Source organism: Strigops habroptila, chromosome Z (genome assembly GCF_004027225.2).
Source record: "Strigops habroptila isolate Jane chromosome Z, bStrHab1.2.pri, whole genome shotgun sequence".
In the NCBI taxonomy this organism is placed as follows: Eukaryota; Metazoa; Chordata; class Aves; order Psittaciformes; family Psittacidae; genus Strigops; species Strigops habroptila.
The window spans coordinates 78,818,404-78,843,494 of NC_044302.2; the positions used below are offsets into that span (position 1 = coordinate 78,818,404).

Consider the following 25,091-nt stretch of genomic DNA (forward strand, 5'->3'; position numbering starts at 1 on the left):
TAACAGTATGGTCCATTATAAATCATCTTAATTTATTATAATCTTCTGCAAAGTGATAGTGTAACAGAACTGCTGTCATAGAAACATTTCTACAACTTTTGCTGGGAAGAGTTAAATTGCTGTTTATGGGACTAACAAGATAGCCTGCTAGCCAAACGGAAACTGCAGAAAATATTTTACTAGCATTTTAGCGTAGAAGAAAGCCATAATATCCATGATATTGTGGCTATCAGAAATAAGCATGATATACACACCCACAAGTAGATTATCTTATATTGTATAAATCACAGAACAGCTGAGGCTGGAAGGGATCTCTGGAGATCCTCTGGGCCAGTTACAGCAGTTGACCCAAGATCACATCCAGCTGGGTTCTGAACATGTTCAAAGATGGAGACTCCACAGCCCCTGTGGGAAATCTGTTCCAGTATTCAACTACCCTCACTTTTTTCCATTTCTCACATGAACTTATATTCTGAATGCTATGTTAGTTGCAGTAATTTCCAGCAGGGAGTACAGCCTGCATTTAAACAAAGGGACAACTTGTCTGACCTAGAGGATACCTTTGAAGTTGAAGAGTATCATGAAAGACAAAGTTGCATATAGAACGATTCCAGTTACATGGACAGATGTCTTTAGTCACTGAACTGCATTATTTTATGTTTACTTTCAATATTCTCACAAAAGGCTGTCAAGTAACACTCAGTTTCCATTCTAGAATTATTAAAGGGAGTAAGCACAAAATTCTCTTTCAAAAGTAAATATATATATATACACATGCATACTGTGTAATTGTGCACACAGGTTATTTCACATAGCACATAAAATTACAGTTATTGACCAGAAAATGCACATGAAAATACAATTCGATAAAAATAGTTCAGCTAGGCACCTCAGAAAGGCCATAAGGGAATGAATAATTATGTATTCTTTAGAGACTTCTAAATGGTGTGCAGTAAATAAAGCCCAGGCTGCTAACTGAATGATAAGGATTAAAATATCAAGTAACTGCTCAATTCCTGAGCGCCACCCATCCTGTTCACTGAATGAGGCAGGAAAAAATAGTGTGAAACAATGTAATTAGAGATCATACCGCAAAGGCATAGGAGAGCAGAATTAGGGGCCTTGGTAACAAATTCTGGCACTTCCTAGGAAGTTCCAGCAACTGTTCAGAATTTGCAATTTAAAACAACATCTTTTAGCATAACATGTGCTTACATACAAAAGAACAGTTACACCTGCATACAACATTGCATTATGAAGCTGAGTAACTCCCCTAAATTTAAAATGTCACATTCATCATGAACAAAATGTAACTGTAATTTAGAACCCACGTACTTCCCTTTGTATGGGTTTCCCCCCTCCTCCTTTAATATTTACAATGCCATTGTGTTCTATTCCTAATGTAAAACTTTACTTGTAATTCTAGGCACTGTCACACTGTAACAGACAATGCTGGTGGAAAAAGTGCCAAAATGTGTGAACAAGATTCATACTTGGTTTGCATCCCATTTACTGGAGTTGCAACATGTACCTTAGATTTTATTACGACTCAAAGACGGGAGTGGGTTCTTTTTTTTTTTTTTTTTAAATCAGAGTGTTTTGGGTATAGTTTATCATTATAACAGTGAAGCAAATGACATACACAGCCTTCTTTAGACACTTGAAATCGCATTAATCTCTTGGCCCATTTTCATGCATGCCACCCTGAAGCACTACTTTTGCCTACAGAGTAAGGTTCCATGAGAGATGATTCACTGTAACGACCAGCTAGCAAAGATGTTAAGAACTGCCAAGATCTCCCCGTACAAAGTAAAAAATGAAACAAAATCTTGGGTATGTAATTCATTCAGGAACCTTCACGAAACACTGCAAATAAGCATTTGTAAGGCTGGATTTTAAAACAGTATGTATATACATAAGCAAACAAAACAAGGAATGAAATAAAACAGATATCCTTTCTGGATAGTATCTATAGCCTTATTTTTCCTATATGTCACAGCATCAAGTTAAACTGCAAGGTCACTTCTCTTGTGCTGCTCCAGTTTGTGTATCTGCATGACAAAACCAAACCAAACCAAACCAAACCATACTAAACTAAAGCTTGTTTTTCTGTCTCAATCACATAGAATTTTTTACAGCTCTTACACAATTTTTTAGTGTCACTTAGGACTCACCTGCTCCAAAGACTTCTGCACAGCCTGAAGAAATTATCAGACTACCAACTGTGTCAGTGCATACCTTTTTACCCCAGACAAGACTACCAACATTATGCTAGCTTTGTAATAGTACCACAGAGCTCCACAACTGGGCCTGCACAAAGCAGGCAGGAAAAGTGTAAACATCATCTACATGGCGCAAGCCTATAGTTTAGAGAAATCATTTATTTCCTAGGTACATAAAAAAGATTCATACCATTCAGAAGTTAAAGATGCCATTTTTACTACATTTCTCCCAGCTGTTTTACTCACAGCCACTGAAAACAGGAAAGCCCTGAATGAAGGCTTGCAACACTCCAGCTCCAATCTCAGTTACACCGCAAATGACCAGTAACAACTTCACAGTTTTCTGGCATTACACTGTTTCCTTTCTGAAAGCCTCAATAAAAGACTCAAAAAGACTGACTATCCTAGCACCGCTGTACAGCATCCAACACATACAGACAGCTGAAGTTACAAACTTTAATGGTGTCAAGACCTTCATATCACACACTTAGCAGACAAGCCCCTGGAGTACTGAAAAGAGAAAAAGATGCCTTCGCTACCACTCTGCATGGTTCTCAGCACCAGCTCTGCCCAGAGGGCAACACTATGCTCTTTTGCCCTTGCCCTTCGTGAATCCTCTTCTGGCCATTTCAAGTTGGGCTGGTTTTAGGGCTTTTTCATTCCACTACAATAACACAAAGCAGACTTAATGGACTAGATACTCTTGCCATTGAGGCTCTTTGTGTTTCAAAAACCGTTGTCTGGAAACATAACAAACCTTGCCTTAGGTTTAAGAGATCTGTGCTTGCTATGCTAAATTGCTATAATGCTGCACTAAGAACCATGTGTACTGAATTTAATTGCAGCTATCATTATTCACTTCAAACTCCATACTCTGTGCCTTTTATTATCAATAACATGGTTCTAGAAGCACAGACGCTTTATTATTTCAGTAATTACAATTCTTCCTCTCGTCCTACTTATCTGTAAGACACTTCAATATGGACAAGTTCAGTCAACACACCAGTGTGCAGATATCTAGTCTTACAAAAAACTCCACACTGATCAAATAAAGCACACTGAACTTTATTCTGCGTCAAAGTCTTCATGCCGTTAACCAGAAACATGATCTAAATAACAGAACTATACAAAGAGGTTTTCTAAGTCACCTCTGTCATTTAAACACTAATTTAATCTTATTTCTTGTAAATACTACCAGCAAATTACCAGAAAAATTAAAATACTGAATTTCCTCCCTTATATGGGAGGAAGAAAAGATTCCATTAGCTTATTGCTGGGTTTAATTTTAAAGAATCAATAAAAAGCTGATGCATTCATAAGCTGCTAAAGATGCAGTTCACGTTGTCGATACAGGCTGAATTTAAAGCCACAGTTAATCTGCTACATCTTCCAGCAACTGAAATGTTCAGATATTCAGAAAGTCTTCTTTTTGAAAGTTTTAAGTTGTCCTAGTAGCACTGTGAAAGAATGAACCTTTTAAAGACAAATTTCAGTAATGCATTCTCCAGCTGAGGAGGTGTTAAGTGTAGTAAGATTAAGATGATGAGGGGTTTTTTTACACTGTTCCACTACCCATCTGTCATAGTCTGTAACGTGTGTTAGATCTTAATACACTGCATTTAGAATAGGTTAACATTGCAACATTAACACTGCATTAGGAACAGCGGTGGGGGGGGGGGGGAATCAGCAATGGCAGACAATTCACCTTCTTATCATAATCACCGACAGCAAGAGCTACTGCTTTAAGGGATGAATTTGAAGGATTTTCTTCATAAGCAATTACTATGTTTTTGCTGAAGAAAAGCGGGGGGATGACAGCAGATCCTGCATTTGGATTTGGAAATAAGGAAAAAAAGCAGGTCAAGTAATATAACATAAGATTGTTTTGATCTATCAGGAAAAGGGGTTGCACAGTGCAAGAGCTTTTTACAAACTTATCTTGATTTCTTTATAAGATTAATACATTAAGCCATGTTATTAATCCACTCTACATATCTTCTAAGTGCACTGGTGGCAGGTTATGCTTTTTATCTGGTTGCTTCCTACTTTGCTAACATTTAGTTCTTCAGATTCACCAAGCACATTACCAAGGGGCTCAGCATGGAGACAGATCAAGCACCCCAAATGTCAGCTGTTAAATGCCTCACACCAAATATGTCTCTCCTGCTGTAATTTTCTTTCTCTGTCAAAGCTGTACTTTGTTCTTATGACAACTTACAATGTTTCCTGGTTCCAACAATACCAAGTCTCTGCATCAAAACGTTTTTTATTAACACTAGGGTTAAATTTCAGGAGTAGCCATTGACTTTAAAATTTCCAGTTCAAAACAGGACCAACCAATTTCAGAAAGGTGCAAAAAGGTGTTCAGCTATTTCTTTGTCAGTCAAGGTGTTCTCACTCAGATCTGATTTCTTACAGAACAGGTGTAACTATAAAACTGTTATCCCTTCCAGATGACACAAGTGGGTTTGTGCTTGGACCATGCCTTTCTCAGCAATCCTATTCTGAACTGGCTTAGCCAAGATGCAATTCCATATTCACTTTTCTCAGGAAAACTGTACTGATATTTTCTTCACTGGCAACACAAGTCCCAGTCAAGGTGACTGCCTTTCCCTTTCCACACTGGCTGCCAAGGAGCTAGGCATTTCTAATGCCTTACGGTAAAAGTCTGATATTCTGCCTTTCACTGAAGGCTTTGAGGTTCTTGTCATCCAGATGCAGCCGCTAGCCTACCAAGGTTTTTGCTTAGTGTGTACCCTCACCAATTACATGAAAGGTCATCTCTTTACAAGCATTTTCGTGAATGAAAATTGTCACTTCTGCACTGGCAGGCTCTGGAAGCTAGTTACTGTTACTGAGTAAGGCTCCATTCACAGTTCTCCCTGCAGAATGCTCCTTGGCACAGAACACAAGGCTTCTTTTAAGTATTTTTAACTGTGCATTTCAACATACGAAGATGTTATTCTGTATGGTAACTTTCTCCCCTTACATCCCCAAACACTAAAAAACCCCCTTGTAAATAACGAACTTGAAGGCACGAATTAGCAACAACTACCACAGATTTTAACAGGGGATATATTGTAAAAGTAAAGAGCCCAGATCTAAGCAGAAAAGGTCACGTTTTGTCTACTTCAATATTCTGTGTTCTATACCATCTGCTTTTATCTCAATTAACAAAGTTAACTTCCCGGCTTTTGTTACAGGCACTGCTGGCTCCGCCTTTCAAAGTAGAAACTTATCTGCATGTCATCTCTATGGGATCTGAAATGTGCTGTAGAAGGAATGCCAAGGTGCCTACTTAAACCTAGGCATTATCAATTTAAATACAAAATAACTGGATCAAAAGAATGCCAAACAGGTTACATATAAAAAACATACAACAAAAATAAATCAGTTAAATCATCATGTACAATACTAAGCAATTTAAATAACCTATTTGTATTTTTGTATACATGAACCAGATATAACATTAAGATTTATAATAGACTAGACTCAACCAAGTAAACAGCAGTAAAACATCTTTTGCTTTGCCTAGTATTCTCCTACAAACATTCCTATAGCAGTAAATAACACTTATCCCTATGGAAAAAGGTAAAACATTTTAGAATTATTCCACGCATTAACAATAAGGATTTTCCTATGAACTAAACTATAGTTTGTAGTCTTTTCAGTTATGAAATGGGCAGTAACATTCAGCAACCAAAAGAACAGCTACAGGAGTCAGTCACTGGAGGAAGTTTTGAGTATAATCTCTTTATTTTTCATGGAAAGACAAAAAATAATCATCAAATACACTTGCCCAGAAAAAAAGAAAGGGGGGGAAATATCAAAAGTGCTACAAACATAACCTTAGTGGGAATAATATTCCTCAAGACAGAAAATAAGAGGGCGAAATGCCAATTAAAAAAAAAATAATTGCTTATTGGCATGTCAAATTTACAGCAACTGAACCCATAAGTACTCGGGGACATATCAAATCAACAAAAAACAACCCCACACAAACACTGGATCATTAACCTACTGGTCAAATAAGAAATGAGAATGCGGTTAAGAATTATTCAGAGTATGCTTAATAACATTATCTCTGCTATATCTCAAGTTTTCAGCCAAAAGCAGCGGTGACAGAACACATCAGCTCTACTTTCTTACAATAATACAGTGTAGCTTATTTGGAGAGTAGCTACCGTAACTCATAAAAGCTGAAAACTCCTTTTAATGAGAAGCACAACCGCTTTTGAAGGAGAGCAATTTGAATGTTGCCAAGGTAAGCTGAGTAAATATTTGTATTCATTTTCTAGTGATGCAATCTTTACTTCTTTCAAATACTTCCTAGTAAAATATAGCAAAAAAACATTACTTCAGGTTTTATTTCTTACCCTATTGCGTTCTTAGCTCAACTTCTAGAAAAACCAACAAATATGTTTCTTTAATGAAAAAGCATGAAAATTCTGAAGGAAGTTTCCACCTCAAAGTACACAAAATCATTTCATCTAACACAATGCTGGAAAATCCATGCTCCATTCTGACCTGCTGTCATACAGTCAATTTCACTTCTTGGCAAAGTTATCACATCACCACATGGCTTACAGAGAAAACGCATGGACTGCAAAGTGTTTGAAACACCAACACTATAAACAGATTCCAATTACCAAGTTCACAAGAATATTCCCATAGAATCATAGAATGATTAGGGTTGGAAAGGACCTTAAGATCATCTAGTTCCAACCCCCCTGCCATGGGCAGGGACACCTCGCACTAAACCATGTTGCCCAAGGCTCTGTCCAGCCTGGCCTTGAACACTGCCAGCGATGGAGCATTTATCACTTCTTTGGGCAACCTGTTCCAGTGCCTCACCACCCTCACAGTAAAGAACTTCTTCCTTACATCTAACCTAACTCTCCCCTGTTTAAGTTTGAAGCCATTACCCCTTGTGCTATCACTACAGTCCCTAATCAAGAGTCCCTCCCCAGCATCCTTATAGGCCCCCTTCAGACACTGGAAGGCTGCTATGAGGTCTCCACGCAGCCTTCTCTTCTCCAGGCTGAACAGCCCCAGCTTTCTCAGCCTGTCTTCATACGGGCGGTGCTCCAGCCCCCTGATCATACTCATGGCCTTGCTCCAACAGCTCCATGTCCTTCTTATGCTGAGGACACCAGAACTGCACCCATCCTTTCTTTAAAGAGTGCTATCATATATTATGGGAAAAGGAGAAGGAGAAAAAGGGGGGGGGGGGGAAATCACTGAAGACATAAACGTCAGATGCTGGTACAACTGCTCAGCTGAACAAATATGAACAATAATACAGTTTACCAGACTGGAAAACCCTGAATCCACTTTAACGCCAAGGATTTCCCTGGGTTTTGTTTGATTTTCTAGGTTCTTGCATCAAACAGAAAGCAGTGGTTTTTGTATGGACTTACCTATATAGAATTTTGCTTACTATTAAAAAGTAAAAGAAAAAAGCAACACCCAAGCACGCAGTGGCCAGCTTCGCGCTTCTTGACAATACAGTTGCTGAAGACCATTGTGCACACAGGAATCCAGTTGCCTTCCTCCTCCCAGCTGCAGTTCATGTTTTGTATTACACAATGAGTATGTTTCAGCAGCTGCTGCTAAACTTTGTTGAAATCAGTAACTAGAAGATAACATGATTAAGCCTGCCTTTGCATGAAAGAGACTTGCCTACACTGAGGCTTGATTGCAACACTTTTCATTAGTCATTTTGCACAGGACAGAAGGGGCCAGAAAAGTCCAAGCACATTTACTCTTTTTTCCAGGACTGATTACCACTAGCAAAACACAGGCCTTGCTCTACCTTGGCACATTCACAACCATTAGCTGGAAGACACCATGTATGCTGAAAGGCAAAAGTACACTAGAACTAAGTTTTAAGCCATGTTAATCGGAGGGAGGAATTAGGTCACAAGACTCTTGTGCCCATAATGCCCGCTCTAGGACACACAGAGCAGAGCTCTGCCACTGCTCTTTATACATCACACAAGGGTGTAAAGAAGATTTTGGGCAGACCAGGAAAAAAGGACACAAATACCTCACCCCCCCCTCCCAGTCACATGGAACAGAAGTGGCAAATAGCTACTTTCTCACTCTCAGCAGACAACACAAATATCTCTCTTGTAGAAAAAGGCTAATTTGTATTTGCTCTGTAATGATTCCAGATCTTCCGCCCTTTATGGAATTAAATGTCTCAAAATTAGAGATTTTGCTTAATGTTGACATTTTAATCAGTGTTTATAAATTTAAATTGGATAGGTTTAGCTGACCCCACAGCTTACTGGTAATAAACTCCACTGCTGTAGAAAAAAGGTTCATGTTCTAGGGCAAGGGTCACACTGGAAAAAATGAGACTGCCTGCAGACTAGAAGGTAAGTATTAACTTCACTTGTGAAAACAGCTTAGTCAAAATGACTGCTTCATTTTTTCACTTCCAAACTATAGTCACACATTTCTCTCAAAAAGCTAAAATCCCTACAGGGCTTTAAATGCCACATTTGAAAGATCCACACTAATGTCGGCTACTCCCAAAGGAGAGCCCATTCTGGCTTAGGGAGCCACACTGTCATGATTGGTTGTCTTTGCCACTACTATAAACCTAAACACTGCTCTTCATGGGCCTGCTCAACACTCTTCCTACCTTGTCTCCTGTTTGTTTGCCATGCTTGCTGCTGAATTGCAAAATGCTACTGTCACTACCTCTCTTTCCTATATGATGTGCAAGATGACACTCCCACCACCAGCTGTGCACAAATCTTCAATTACTAGTCAACACTCCAAAGTAAGGAAAACTGATTTCAACCTCTCCAAAGACAATATGGCAAAATATCCCATGAGCCTTACGGGTACTACAGTGCTTTCCCTGCTGATGTTATCCAGGTCCTCTAATTAGCTGCAATCTCGAGTATGCACTGCTGGGAAGATAAGAAGGAGAAACGTAGTTTTTCTTTGTGGATTTTAATGCTCTTTTGAAGTATTACTTTCCTTACCAGAAAGGGATCATAACACAAACATTACCAGTCTGCTATTTTTGTTTCCATCCAGAAGTCTCAAAACATGTGCAACAACAGATATATCTGCTGCATCAATCACTGGTGTAAAGACTGATGCCGGCAGGAAGCTGATGCCGAGGAGCAAACCCAGCTTAATACTCACAATTTCACTGGAAAAATCCTTGACAAAACAATGCAAATTATTAGACCAGTGCTGGACCACCATCTACAAGAATTTAGGAACTCTTGACAAGAAATAAATTGTCAGCTAAAACTACAGTGGACAGAAAATCCTTCTTACCTACAGAAAGCAAAAATGTAATAGTGATAAATCCTTTTCCACAATTTTTGTCATTACTTGGTCTCTCTGTATCTGCTAGCAATAAAGTCGGGTATATTTTATAGTTTTGGCTTGGACTACTAACATTCTAGGTAAATTGTGATAAGGACTCAGATAATCTTTTGGTTTATTGCCATTTTATAGCCAATTTCATCCCCCTCCTTGTCCAATATGGCCGACGGATTGTTCCAAGTCAAACCACAGTAAATCACATCAGCAACTGTATTAAGTTTGTGCAAGCATTACATTTTTTAAATTCCTTTTTACCTTTGACTGATTATCCTGTTTATACTGTCTTAATAAGGTCTAACAGGATAAGTGAAGGTTACTCACATTTATACTGCTATCTAGTACGTATGTCTGTAAGTTTCTGTTGTAAAATATCTACTAGTTAATGACAAGAACTTTCCAAAGGCACAGAGATTTCTTGTGTGACTAGTCTCAGGGACCCTCAAAAACAAAACAAACAAACAAAAGGATTAGGACAAACACCTTCAGTTAATTGTGTTTATAATAAATAATATAATAAATAATATAATAATTTAATATTATAATATTATATATTATAATATTAAATATATATATAATTATAATATAAAAATAATATATAATTATAATAATATAATAAATAATATAATAATAAAACCATGTGTCTATTCAACATGAAACAAGTTATAAGAGTAGCCAACCATAGTTTCTTCTATATGCTTTCTAGTTGGTTTAAAGCTAGCAGGAGGCAATCCAATCCTAAACAGAGTGTGCAATAGGGAGTAGAACAAAAAATTCCTCCTAGTGCCTACACTGATTTATACAAGTCAGCTGGCAGGCTAAGCCCAGCAGCTTTCACGTCTCCTGCAGCCACTTCACAAAGATATTTGAGTAAAGGAAAGCACCAGGGTATTTTACATGGTATTTTCATTAGTGGAGATGAGTACACGCAGAATAAAATAATTCTCGGACGGAGGAAAAAACCGTGCCTTTTTGATGACACAAATCTTACCTCGGTATGGTTGAAATATCTCCCAACACTGGTTTACCCCCCACCTCCATTCTTAGTAAACATTTCAAGTTTTAGCTCACAGTTTGGTCCCACCCCACCCCTGTTTTTCTGACCACACTATGCAGACATTCCACACCTAAATGAGGATGTATGTCCACTCATTTAACCATATCTTAAGACTAACTTTACATTATGTCATACTCTTTTGCATACATACCAACACTCATGCTAGCCAAACAATTTCTAATACTATTTCTACCACAGCTATTTCTATTTTTAATCCATTGAGAGGCATGCAAGCACCATTGAGATGGAGGCCACACATTTAAAGTAACAGCTGAAAATATCTAATTATAACTTGCTGTTCCTTCTACAAAACTAAAGTTTTAGTAAGGAGAAAAGGGAATACTGTGGATTTATTTTGTTTCTGTTTTGGCACAGCAAGTGAAAAAAAAACCCTATCTAGTACCATGAATATTACAGTACTGACTGACTAGCTTGTTCAGGAGATTTTATAAGGAAGACAACCTTAATTCACCAAAGAGAAGATCCATTTGTAATATCTGATTGCCAACTATCTTCTGCTCCTATTTATATATCTGCCAGGCTCTCTAACCTTTGGTAAACATAACTTCCTAGCAATCAATTGGCCATCAAATCAAACTTGCATCAGCTGTTGCCAGAGAGGAGTGCTAGGAAATAGTACTTTTTTCTGCTCTGCACTCCCCTGCCCACTGGATGATTTGGGGTTTTTTTAAATGAGCAGATCCTGTGGTGAATAAGTTACAGTAATTTTAACTGTAACTGTAATCCTACTCTTGGATTACACTCTTCAATTTGTGCTGAGTTTATGGCAAAAAGCAGTAAAATTCTAAGAATGCATGTGGGTTTAAAACATACTTAAGATGTAGCCTAGCAAGATGCACAATAGTATCTGATCCATATAGCCGTTTATTATTGATAGCCATAAATAATTCATTATTTTTACTCAGGCTTCCCACCTATTTAAGACCCTCAGCCTCAGTTTGGCAGGTGAAGACATGGTTCTCAATAGCAAACTATTTCTTCACAAGACATAAATCACTGAGGAAGGCAGAGAAGAAAACATTTCTAGAAAAATTTTATTAGTTTAAAAAGTAGAATATGTGCAATAGTGACTACTACTCTAACTCAAGAAGTCACTTCATAAGCACGAAAGTCTGTTTTTTAAAATCTTTCTTTACAGATGCTGCTGAAATTGTTCAGCATGAGTTCAGGGAAGATTACCACTATGTAACTAATTAGTAAGGTACCCACACGAGAATGACTTAAAGCCAAACAATCTATCTCTGCCGAAATCTTCTTTCACAACCAGCTTGGAGTTTTTCATGTGACTCATTCTACTATCAGTGATTTTTCAAGGTAACAATATTTAAAGTAATCTTCATAACTGTTATTTACAAGTCTTCCAAATCATACTGGCAGCCTATCTAGAATAGAGCTTTATTCTTATTATGTACTGAAACGTAAGAGTTTGAAAATAATTTGAGTGCTTTCCCTTGTAACTTCTCAACCTCCATGCTCCCACATCAAATCACTAACCCACAAATGACACTCATTTTGGTCCAGGATGATCTGCAGACTGCATGCAGGTGCTCACCTATAGTCAGATGACCGTATGTGGAGGATCTCCTGGCCAAGTTGTACCTCAGTGTCCTCTAATACACTGCCCTGCTTCCAAGTCTCCCAAAGACAATTGTTCTCCCATACCCATGAGGTTAGGAACCAGATGCAGGAAACCCAGGCACCAGACACACAGAACAAAACACCCATAACAAGCCCACCTGGATGCTTTCCTGGGCACAAAACCAGTATTCCTTTACCGGTCTTTGATGGTCTTTCCCCAGCCCCAAACAGTGTCCCCAATACAGACAACAGCCTCTGCAAGCTGTGTGGCCTGGGCTTCCGTAACATCCTGCCACCTGCACAGGAAGGCAAAAGGAATAAAAGGGATCCCACCAGCCTTTACAGAGCCAAGAGGCAACATACTATTTCAAAGTAACAAGTTTGTTTGGTTTGGGCTTTTTGGTTGTTTTGCGGGTTTTTTTTTTGTTTGTTTGGGGTTTGTTTTGGGGGTTTTGGGGGGTGTGGGTTTGTTGTACTGTGGTTTTTTAAACTAGAGAAAGATCTGAATCAACGAGCTTAAAGAAAGGTATGTTAGCTTTGTTAATGGACATTTGCCATCCTCAGTCTGAAATCCACAAAGCAGCTCTTGCTTTAGGATGGTGTCAAGACCATGAAACTGGTGGCTTCTGTGCATCTACCCCTACCACCAGGCAGCTCTTCCTGAGCCAATAAATTTAGACCAAGGAGTGTGATAAAACAAGCTGCTGAAGAAGCTCTGCCAGTCCTGTTGCCTTTCCACAGCTTCCTACTTCTGGAATTACCTGCACAGCTGAGACTCACTCCTATCCTCCTACTCTTGATCAGGAAAGCTTCCCTGATCTCTATAGTCCCAAGAGCGGATGATCGATGCTCTGCATGCACAAGGGGCTGCCAAGAGGGCACTGCAGCAGGTCTATCTGCAGGTGAAGTCTTTGGTAGGCCATGGAGATAGGCTGCACTGGTGTTGCCTTTCAAGGTAGAGTCCAGCTTTCCTACATGGATTGACAACTTTCTTTTACAGTGTGGGCTTTCTTAATCAGCTGCATTGCGCATGGATTCCTTCAAGCAGAGTGCTGGTCAGGTTGCCACAGCAACTACTGCTAAGGGTCCCTACTGACCCACAACAGGAAAGAAGAAGGGTGACAGGACTCTGATGACACTCCTACTGACTTGTGGCAGTCTGCAGGGGAGTCTGCCAGAAAAAGGCTATTCCTCCCACAAGCACACAACTAGTTGTAGCACCTCCTGCAGGTCACGTTTGTCTTCAGCCCTTGAGTATCTTCAGTCAATGGAATAGTAGTCCAGCACAGCCCCACCTGTCCTGAGCAAAGGTTGCAAAGGTTTCGAACACAGACTTCTCACTGCTCTCATGCCTGCTTCCAGGGCCTGTCCCATGCCAAGCAGCAAATTATGCCTCCTTGGTCCAGAATCATAAGGCAATATCCCTACCCCAAAACTTCCTGCTGAAGGGCAGCTCTTGAGCCCTTCCAGGTGGGTTGGCCTGAGTGAGGTCTGACCATGAGTAAACATGACATTTCCCAGACCTAAGACCTAGAGAAGTATGAGGCAAAAGCACATAATCAAAGCCCCTGAGTGTGATCCAGGCACAGAAGAAAGGAGTGGAAACATGCAGAAATTATTACCTCAAGCTACCTCAAGCAGACCAGGGAAGTACAGGCTTTTCAGTTGTAGCAGTTTATTCCAAGAAATAGGGCAGTGGCCAAGGGCCCTGGAAACACCAATCAAAACTTTTTCTGGTCATTCTGCCCCGAAGAAAACACAAGTGCAAATACTGAGAAGGTTGCTCTGCAGCTACCACATTGAGGTTTTGACAGCACATCTATCTTTGACAAGATGCATCCAGGGCTACAATAGGGCACGGGGATATGGCAGAAAATTGCTGGAAAACTAGGTAAGAGGAGGGAGCAAAAAGCTAGCACAACTTACAGCCACAGAACTGCACTTCAGAATGCATTTTCCCTTTGGCTTTCCACGCTGAGGGAATTACCTGGGGTGATTCTAGTGTACATCAATGCACACAGAAAGTGGCTCATCTAGAGAATAGGTTCCTTAAGAAACAGGCTCATTCAGAATTGATTTCTGTTCCTACATAGCAGCCTTCCAGTATCTGAAGGGGGCCTACAAGGATGTTGGAAAGGGACTCTTCATTAGGGACTGTAGTGATAGCACAAGGGGTAACAGGTACAAACTCAAACAAGGGAAGTTTAGGTTGGATGTAAGGAAGAAGTTCTTTCCAGTGAGGGTGGTGAGGCACTGGAATGGGTTGCCCAAGGAAGTTGTGGATGCTCCATCCTTGGTGGTGTTCAAGGCCAAGGTTGGACAGAGCCTTGGGCGACATGGTTTAGTGTGAGGTGTCCCTGCCCATGGCAGGAGGGTTGGAACTAGATGATCTTAAGGTCCTTTCCAACCCTATTCTATGATTCTACTTAACTAATCCTTAAAATATACATATACACACACACACATATGCGCACACACTTTTCACTCATTTTTGCCTCTGTAAACACCAAAATGCCCTTTTCCAGAGCCCAAAAAGGATAGCTTAATATTGACAATGTTGTTACAGGATAAAAGGAATAAATAATACAAGCCAGCAACAGTAAAAATCAACACAGTTAATACTTAAAAAGTCAACACATTTAGCAACAGGAAGATTGGTCTGACAACAGTGACTGGAGTCATAATTTAGAATACAAGGCAAGACAACCTATGCCCAATTCTTTTTCTTTGATAAAACCACAGCTTTTATTTCGAGACCAGGACTACTACCATTGATCTACTCCAATATGTATCAAAGGTTCTATGTAAATATTGTGATCAACTCTGCAAGTATCCAAATCTAAAGAAAAGTAGAGAATGGGACTTTTGGGAAGTGGCAGTAATGGATACGCAGTTCCATTTGTGTTGGATTCTCACAAAAAGTAGCAAAAGACACATACAGTTGAACAGCTACTGATGCTCTAAAATATGCATTACATATTTTAAGCTAATATATCTTATTAGCCTATGGAATAAAAGATCCATAATAACATCACACTCACTGAATATCTCAGCCTTTTTTGTGTCCCGTTAACAAGTGTATCTCTAGAAAGATGGAACAACCTTAAGAACTAACTAGTACTACTACTATATCTGCTAATGACATCTTTTGATGCCAAAGTGGTTTTTTTTACTCCGAAAGTTCATATCACATCCTGATAATAAACTATTTGATCATTCTCCATATTCTTGCCAAATTTTTTATTCAATGAAAGCCTTTTCAGAATGAGACAAATGAACCGCACATATAAGACATCACACAAAGTAATAAAACCAAAGTAGAACATTTCATAGAGTTCCTATTTCCCCAACTCACCCCAACTTTTTAAAGAAAGTACGACTGCTGCACTTGAATATGAACCTCTCCAGAGCTGAACTTCACCTTTAGAGACAGAGTGATTGTATCACTTGCAGATGAGTAAAAAAATCAATCTCTCACAAAGCACACAGAAGAGCTTCTCTTAGGCAACAAATACTCTGCTGACACAACATTTCATTTTAAAAACGGTCCTTCAACAAAGAGACTCACTTTTGTAGCTGTTGGTTCCACTAGTCTCTGACGGTGACGTGCTGAGCTGAAATGACTCTTCTGAGGCGCCCCTTCCTGACAGTGAATGAAGAAAGGGGAGGAAGAAGAACAGAGAAAAGGGGATAAATGGATCGTGGAGGGGATGGAATGGAGGATGTTGGAGAAGGGAGAGTATTTAACTGAACTGTATTTTCACTAACTTTGTAAAAGCTTTATTAAATCCATTTCAATAATACCACCAAACAAATATCAGAAAGAAAATTAAGCTTTTGCTAGAAACAGCTTCATGACACTTTTATGTATTATTCACATGCATTTAATGACACTGTTTTCTATAAATATATATATGCACATGCACACATGCCTACGTCATTTCTAGATACGCACAGTAAAAAAATCATTCATTTCACTCTTTCCAAGTATATACACTTACAGTTTATGTATCAATTTAATAAGTTACACACAAAAGAACCCAACCCACTAACATCCCACCCAGGTGGATTCACACTCTAACCCAAAGAACACCACCTCCTCTAATAAAAGATGACTTCTTAGATTCACATTCTCCATCCAGAGCTTCAACAGACTTATGTTAAAGGTTTTTACCTAGCAGAGATTAGTATTTTTTCCTGAGAAAACCTGAGAAATAGCAGGCTCACACATGTAAAAGAATTTTCTCTTAGAAAGAGAAATTTGAAAGAGCAAATAGAAACTGAAAACATAGAAGCACTACATTCTTCATCACATGTGCAAAATCATTTAGGAGAACACCTCTAGAACAGGGACCAGTCTGCCCCTAAACTTTTCCTACATGGATGGAGGTGCTCACGTTTTAAGAAAAGAAAAAAAATAAAAAAATAGAAAAATAAAAAAATTTACATCCACATTCTCAAACTGCTTAAGTACCCCAAAAATTTGAAACTAGAAACAAATACAAAGTTCAAATAAAAACATGTATTTTGAATAACTATACTGTATAACCTGAAATTTTACAAAGGAAAAACAGCATTTTTGGAAACTGATTCAAATTATTCAATTTATTCCCTACTTTTTGACAGCCTAAATACATACTTTCGGTTAAACAGCCTTGCAATGTTTTAAACACCTGAAACAAAGCACTTGCTCCATTTGCCTTCAAAATTAAGAAAGCTTCTAATTTTCTGTATGAATTCTACCAAATATGGCACCTGAATTTTCCAGAGATAATTTATCACAAAAAGGACTGAAGATTAAGCATTAACCATCATTTCTAGAAACTCTCAAGAATACATTCATTAACTTCGCAAACATTATGGAAGTACTATTAAGACAGGAAACAAGGACGGTTTAGGAATTATTGTTAAAAGTCTTGGGAGAAAGGGACAACACACATAATAACTAATATTAAAATATGTAATATCAAAGACTTGGCTTTGTGCTCTCTTCACAGCTTTTTAAGTAAGTACAAAAGAAAGCAATATGGAACATGAGTGCTGTTCTTGAAATTAAGAAAAAAGGTATTCACCCAATGCTGCCTATCTCCTACACAGCACAACAGTTAAACAAGATATGAAAGATACTGGTTTAAAATCCTCTACATGCTGGATATTCAGAGGACAGAAGACCTGTGTTTAGTTTCTTACTCAAATACTTTAAATATTCTGTTTCAATATGTCCACAAACTTTACAACGTGGACATTGCTGTAAAACGTATGAAATCTACAGGCTGGTATTTCAGGTATGCGGGAGGTGATATGGGTCAAGAGCCTTTTCCAAATCACACAAGGCAGAGGATGAAAATACCTGAGACTGTTTCCCTTTCTGTCTCACCTTCAGAACCAGTACACAATTCCTTCTAGGAGTATTCTCTGAAAAAAAAATCCAAATATTTTACAAACACAAGATAGATTCGCTCATATTTCTGGAAAGATATCCACAGGGTTCTTTATCTGAAAATACTATTCTACTCAACTTGGCAAATATTTCTCAAGACTCTGCTTTCCAAAGAGTAGTTTTTACCCCTCGTTAACAACCAGGCTTCCACTCTCAGTAACACACCATGCAAAAACAGCTCTGTAACAGAAAAAGATCTGGTGGCAGCAAGATATGGCCACCTTGGAAAGATTACATCATATTCACTGCTAATTAACAGAATTGGCATTATAGAAAAAGTAGTTACCCAACACTTGCATAAATGTTTGGTTACAACTGAAGGTTCTTCTGCAGATGGTAATGTTTTTTGATAACACTCCATTAAATTACTTGTGTAACTGGCTAAAATTAGCAGTAAGTAGTCTAGAGTATTTCTATACTCTAGAAACCTTTAATAATTCCTTTTTAAAAATTTCTAACACCCTTCCCATTATCACTTGATACAAACTTTAACATAGTTTAAAAATGGATGCTTGAAAAGTGTCTTCTTGACATTAGCTAGCAAGAGTGGTGATCTTCAGAGACCCATACCTTCTCTTTTGCTAAGGTTAATCTATGTAACATGAGATCCTGCACCAAACTGAGAAGCTCAGAATTCTTCCGTTATTGGCAATTCTTTTTCTTCCCCTTCCTGTCTCCCCTTCAGAATGCATTCCAGGAGCAATTAAGACCTGTGATAAACACAGTTTACACCTAGAAAAATCCCAATACAGCACAGACACCATTTCAGGAGCATAAAAGTATACTTAAAAATCATGTGTTTTTTCCTACGAAACAGGAAGGCGATTACTCAGACTATTAAAATGCTTATGTAGGCTGTGCCTCCAATGACACCAGCCATGTTGGTACACCAGTACAACATTCTGAATCAGAAGGTATTAACAGTTCATTTTATTAGCACAAAAGAACCAAACGGGTAGACTTGATGCAGTACTGTCTTTTGGCAGGGCTAACATCAGCAGATACATGATACACCGCTGGACTGCAGAAAGCCCATAGTAGTTTTGATACTAACAGGCAGTAAAACTCAAGAGCTACTAGATTCATTATCCCCTGTGTGAACAACAAAGGTTATTTCAGTTCTATTTTTAATCATAAATGCTTTCCACTCACTTTTGTGCTGCTAGTCACTTGGTGCCAGAGGCTTCACCTCCTTGCTTGGACAAGGAACGAGTGTAGTTGTGAGTCATGCCATGGCTTTCCACCATGAAGACTTCAGCTGTAACCAGCTTCAGGAGCCCCTTCTCCCCAGCTCTCTCACCAGCCCGTTCCTGCCCTGAAGCTGGAGTTCACTACTCCCTCTACCACACCTGCATAATTGTGTGTGGTTCTATTCTGTAAACACCAACACTGAAACAATCCAGGTTAAACATAGCTGCTGTGGGAGCAGGAGGGTCATAGCCAGTCTGCGGTCAGCATTTCTGATGAACTCAGAGCTGGGCTGCTGTGAAACGAATCACTGAAGAGAACAGCTGGACTGAAAATTCTATATATCACTCTGATGCTAAATATCTTTATGATGGAACTGCCAGTGAAGCACAGTAGGCAAACCCAAGGAGGGAAGGAAGTCTATCATCAGTACATGTTAACATATCAATAGAGCCACCTTGATGGTGTAACTGAGATCAGCAAGAGATTAACAAAAGCTGCTGGGACACTGCATGCGAAAACATAATTGGAATTAGAGATAAGAATAAAGATGAGAATAAAGAGAAGAACATTCTTTCACTATGTAAGAATTCAATATAGAGCATTTGAGCTATGCAGAGGCATTAAAGTGTATGTATACAGGTTTTTCATTACACTGAAACCTTATGATCCTTAGTACTGCATTCCAGGTGATTGGAAACAAAAAAGACAAAAACCAACAACAGCAACAAAAACCTACAGAAACCTTGTGCATACATCAGCTGTATGCACTGCTCCGGACAGGGCTGTCCAATAAGGGCAGAAAAACCACAGAAATAGAAAAGGCTATGACGGGGGTCAGTGTCTCGGAGACAGAGCTATCTTTCCTTTAAAAAGCAAAAAATAAAAGGGGGGGGGGGGGGGGAATGTACACACTGAAAACGCTATGCATTCAGAGAAACTGTAGTTATTACCAGCAAAGCACATGCAGTGGATTCACGATACCTTTGCAGGGTAAATTTCCTCTCCAGAGGAATAGGTCAGTTGCAATTATCAGTTGACATAATAAAATGACAGAAAAATAGCTCCTTGGCAAAGGCCAACATGACTCACATTAACAAGGACAGCTGAAGGAAAAACAGAGTGCTCCTAAATAATTCTCATCTATGGCAAGGTATGTTAGCTAGACGGCATGCAGAAAACTGGCCAGAAAGCAGAAAAAGTGAGAGACCTATTTAACAGGTGCATAGTCCAAGAAAGAACCTTCTGGAAAACAGACACTGCTAAAGGGAAAAAAAAAAGGGGGGGGGGGGAGGCATGAGGTATTGAACATGTCATATAGTTTATTTCTGATGGCACAGAAGCCTTAAAGCAGTTGTGAGGAGAACATGTTTTTGGCTGCTAATTCAACAGTATACAGGCTTAAAGATACCAAAAGCAGTTTCCATATAAGAACAGTTAGCCTTAACAGCACAGTTGTTCTCGTGAAAATAGCAATGTCAAGAGACAGGTGAATGAGGATATCAAGTGACACAAGCATGCGCTCTTATCTGAAGAGATTTCTATCTCGAGACTGAAGCAGCCACTGGCCTCTCTTTTTTTCCCCTCCATTTTTGTTAGCGACCAAACCAAGATTAGAAGCCAACAGTGCCAGTAATTCCATACAAAGAAGATTAATACACCAATGAACACTACAGCTGGCCCCTGACGGCTTTGCAAGAAGTTCAGCACTGAAAAAAAAAATTTACAGCAACAACTCCATCCACAGCAGATTAGATAATCCTAATGCTGGCATGTCTATGCCAATGTTTTTATTTTATGAAGTGTCATAATGAAGAACACTTCCTCACATATCCCCAAACCATTATGTTTAAGCATACTTTCTCCTCCAAGACTAGCCCTGTGTTATCTCCTCAAGATGTAGCTGCACCCAAGATTTAAGCCCCTGACACATCCTCCAGCCTGAGCATCTTGGCATTTGCATACAGCAAAAGCTGCAGCAAAGCTTGTGGCCACAGCCTGCTGTCATGGTTAAAATCATATCCTGAACTGCTTTACACACAGCAATCTACCTCCTGCTCTGTAGTGTCTCATAATACATGCAGCTGTTTCACTCAATTACCTAACCAACTGTGCTCAGAGTGCAATGTCACAGAGCTAGTGAGAGGCCACAGTGCTGTGCTGCAGCCAGCATATACAGCATAACATAGCACTGCACACCTGCATCTTAATTTCAAAGAAAAGACAAAAATTAAGTCCCTCCTATCATCTAAGTGTGTTAGAATCACATCTGATAAATAGGTTAAAACAGCTTGGAAAACACAAGCTATAGTTGTTTACCTTTCTCTTCCTGATACCAAAGGAGAATTGGTGGCTCTGTTGATGATAATTATCAGATCAAGGTGACTTAGCATTTTTATATTCATCTATATGCCAAAAATAAATACGTATATGAAGATCTAAAAATCTTTATAATACTACTGATTTGGACATTAAGGCAAAGAAATATGAAAAGAAGTATTCTATTATGGAAGCTTGAGCCTCAATCCTCTCACTGTCCCTCTCCAAGACCCACAGTTCTCAAAATAAAACACCACACATGTACCCTTCAGAGCAGAAACAGTTCTTGATCAGTATATTTAGATACTTCCTAGTAGCAATTATGATATCTACCAGAAGGACCGAAAGGAGGAACTACAGGCCTATCAGTCTGATCTCAGTGGCAGGGAAGGTTATGGAGCAGATCATCTTGAGTGCCATCACAGAGCACATACACAAAAACTAGGTGATCAGGCCCAGTCAGCATGGGTTTATGAAGGTCAAATCCTGCTTGACCAACCTGATCTCCTTCCATGACAAGGTTAGTGGATTCTGCTTAGCGGATAAGGGAAAGGCTATGGATGTTGCCTACCTGGACCTTAGCAAAGCCTTTGACACCATTTCCCAAAGCAGTCTCCTGAAGAAACCAGCTGCTCATGGTTTGAATGGGTGTACTCTTCACTGGGTAAAAACCAGCTGGGCCTGAAGAGGGGAGGTGACTGGAGTTAAACCCAGTTGGCAGCCAGTCACAAAGGGTATGAGATAGTCAGCAATAAACTGCTCAGAATTCACTGTATTTGCAAACGGATCTAAGGTTGTGGCTAATACCAGTGCTCAATGAAGCTTTACGTAAGTTTAATAACATACAATGTATCTTTCCAGTTTTAGAAAAATCATACTGAAATGTACCATTAAGAACTGCAGTGTAGCAAAGCTGTCCTATTTTTATCAGATATATAGTGTTTGTAATTGAATGTATAATTGTAAAACTGAAGTTTAAAAAAAGTTTGTGTCTCTAAACACATTTCCATTTTTCCCCAATTTACACAATAGAAAGCATCAAGAAGCTATACCCAAAAGGATTACTAACAAAGATTGTAAACTTGGAAAGCAGTAAATTGGAAAAATCTATCTCCAGTACACTGCAATTTCCATTTCTTCTGCCAGTAACAGGTAGAATTTTCAAGTTTGGAAAGCTTTACTATAGGCACAAACATAAACCTAAATAACCGAGTAAAAAAGTAAATTTCAAAATTATGGAAGCCACCATTTACTATCTCCACCACCTATTCTGAAGCACCTCTTATACACTGCACTGTTACTTATCTGTTCTAGTCTATTAGACTGAAAATCACATCTGAGAGGCACAAATGATATTCCGTTTCTATTTAGATTGCAGAGGCATTGCAGCTAAAAGTGAAGCTGTATTTCATACTGAAGCACATACCAAAACCGTAAGCTAACTGCTTAGCTGCACAGTGGGGTGGGACACATGTGCAAGGTCAGAGAAACCACAGCAGACCAGCTGAGAACAGTCAAGCCCCACTTGAGGTCAGGACCTTCAACCAAAGCACACAAGTCACTGAAGAGCCCATCTGACACACCATTCAGCTGCCTCAAGGAACAGGACACCCAGGTTGCTACTGACTACAGGTTCCAACCCAGTGTCTCAGAACCCGCACTGCAGGTCCCAGTCATCTCATTTACAGCTTCGAAATGGTGTCAACACAACTCCTACCCTCACTGATAGTTTAGGTGGCTACAGGGCTCCTGTAAAGGGAACACACACATTGATTTCTTCATAAAGACAGACTGGACTTATAACAGCATTTCGCAAAAAAAAGTGTAGCTTGGCACTTTGCAGTGACATAGAATGCCCAAATTTCCCTTAAAAAAAATATATATAAAAAAATAAATAAAATCAAGTTTTAGGGAAAGCATTTTCTCTTCATATCGTATGACAATGTATGTCTTATTTTCCCAAGATAATGAGTGAATACAAAGACTTTCTCCCTTTTCCCTCTCTGACAAAAGAGTAGTTGTTTTTCGTTTTTCATGCTAAAACAACTGGTCAGAAACCTTTCGAAATAGCATGCTGATAGAATACGGCAGTCTATCAAAATAAAAATGGGTTGTCAAATTAGTCAATTTTACCAGAATTTTATCTTGAAACAGTTCCAAAAAAACCATGAAGAATGCCATTCAACATTTTGTAAGTGAAACGTGGCACTGTGCTAACACACAAATAATATTTATAAAGACAAAGCTTTAGTAAGACAAAAGAGAAAAAAGGAAGGAAAGAAAAAATCCAGCCACAACATTGTATATATTTTTAAATGCTCCAAAGCATTCTTCCTTTCATTCCAATATAATAAAAAGTCAAATGACAAAGTCCTTCACAAAGTTAAATTTCCATTCCGTCATCATTCATCTTTTTAGGAGGGCTACATAAACATAGCTGTGAGAAGAGTGCACTGGAAATACAACAAAGGGACAAGGCAAGTAAGAAATCTGGAAACAAAAATCTTGGTTCAGAATGTGGTATGTTTGGTCTGGTTTTTCTCCCTATTGCCTCCCAGGGCCAAGACACCATACTCAAAGGACACCATTCAAATTCTTACAGCTTCATAGTTTCAGGATGAGGAAAGGAAGCAGTAAGTACTGTGGGATGGATACAGAACCCAGCCATTCCACATTACCAAAACTTAAATAGCATCATTGCACCACTAATTCACCATATTATCCAGTTATCATTAATTATATGACACAATTCAGAAAGTCAGCAGTAACATTTCTCCACAGGCACAGCTTCCTAGCATTAGTTACCTGTTGAACATTACCAAGACCATCTCTATAGATAGATGTTCGATGAAAACAATTGGTGATTAGATACGGTCTGTCCAGGTATTACAGTTGAAACTATAATATAATAGAAACAAAACAGCCTGTTCTAAGGTTATGAGTTCATGGTAACGACAGACAACCAGGAAATTCAAGGTCACCAACAGCCTTGCAGTCTTGAACAAATAAATCTTTCTGTGCCTCAAGTTATCAAAAAGATAGAGAAATGCTATCCCCATTTCAATGATAACAAGACACTGGGAAGAAGCAAACAAGAAAGACCTAGGGACATTCAAAAGGTAAATTAGTTTCAAGTTTTCAGTTTTAGAGCTGCAGACTATTTAATCATCTTTTCACTATTAAGAAAAAGGGGAAGAGTATTGCCTTTAGAGGCAGTAAGAGCCTTTTTCCCCATAAAGCTTAATTTAAGGCATTAAAACAATTTGATTCTACCAAGGCAGAAAGAGGTAACCAGGATGTGCAGGGAGGGAGGGAGACTGCATGTATTCTGTTCCCAAATAAATCTCACAAAACTAGATAGCAAAACATACTCTGCTTACATGAAATGACAATGAAAATACATGAACACTTACAAGATAACTTAAAAAGGACATGGAGCTGTTGGAGCGAGTCCAGAGGAGGGCCACGAGGATGATAACGGGGCTAGAGCACCTCCCATATGAAGACAGGCTGAGGGAGTTGGGGCTGTTCAGCCTGGAGAAGAGAAGGCTGCGTGGAGACCACATAGCAGCCTTCCAGTCTGAAGGGGGCCTATAAGGATGCTGGGGAAGGACTCTTCCTTAGGGACTGTAGTGGTAGGACAAGGGGTAACGGGTTCAAACTTACACAGGGGAAGTTTAGATTAGATATAAGGAAGAAGTTCTTTACAGTGAGGGTGGTGAGGCACTGGAATGGGTTGACCAAGGAAGTTGTGAATGCTCCATCCCTGGCGGTGTTCAAGGCCAGGCTGGACAGAGCCTTGGGCGACATGGTTTAGTGTGAGGTGTCCCTGCCCATGGCAGAGGGGTTGGCACTAGATGATCTTAAGGTCCTTTCCAACCCTAACTATTCTATGATTCTATGATATACAGCA

General features: G+C 39.1%; 1 protein-coding gene across 7 annotated transcripts in view; it reads right to left on the reverse strand.

The window, feature by feature from the left end:
* The window catches only part of MAST4 (microtubule associated serine/threonine kinase family member 4), a 296,950-nt gene that overhangs the window by 169,918 nt on the left and 101,941 nt on the right, over positions 1-25,091 (reverse strand). For 5 of the 7 annotated variants that reach the window (XM_030512637.1, XM_030512639.1, XM_030512638.1 and 2 more), the window contains one exon: positions 15,800-15,874. The exons of the other annotated variants lie outside the window; for them this stretch is intronic. In XM_030512637.1, the coding sequence (XP_030368497.1) occupies positions 15,800-15,874 (75 nt within the window). The remainder of the gene's footprint in view (positions 1-15,799; positions 15,875-25,091) is intronic. 7 annotated transcript variants of the gene reach the window in all.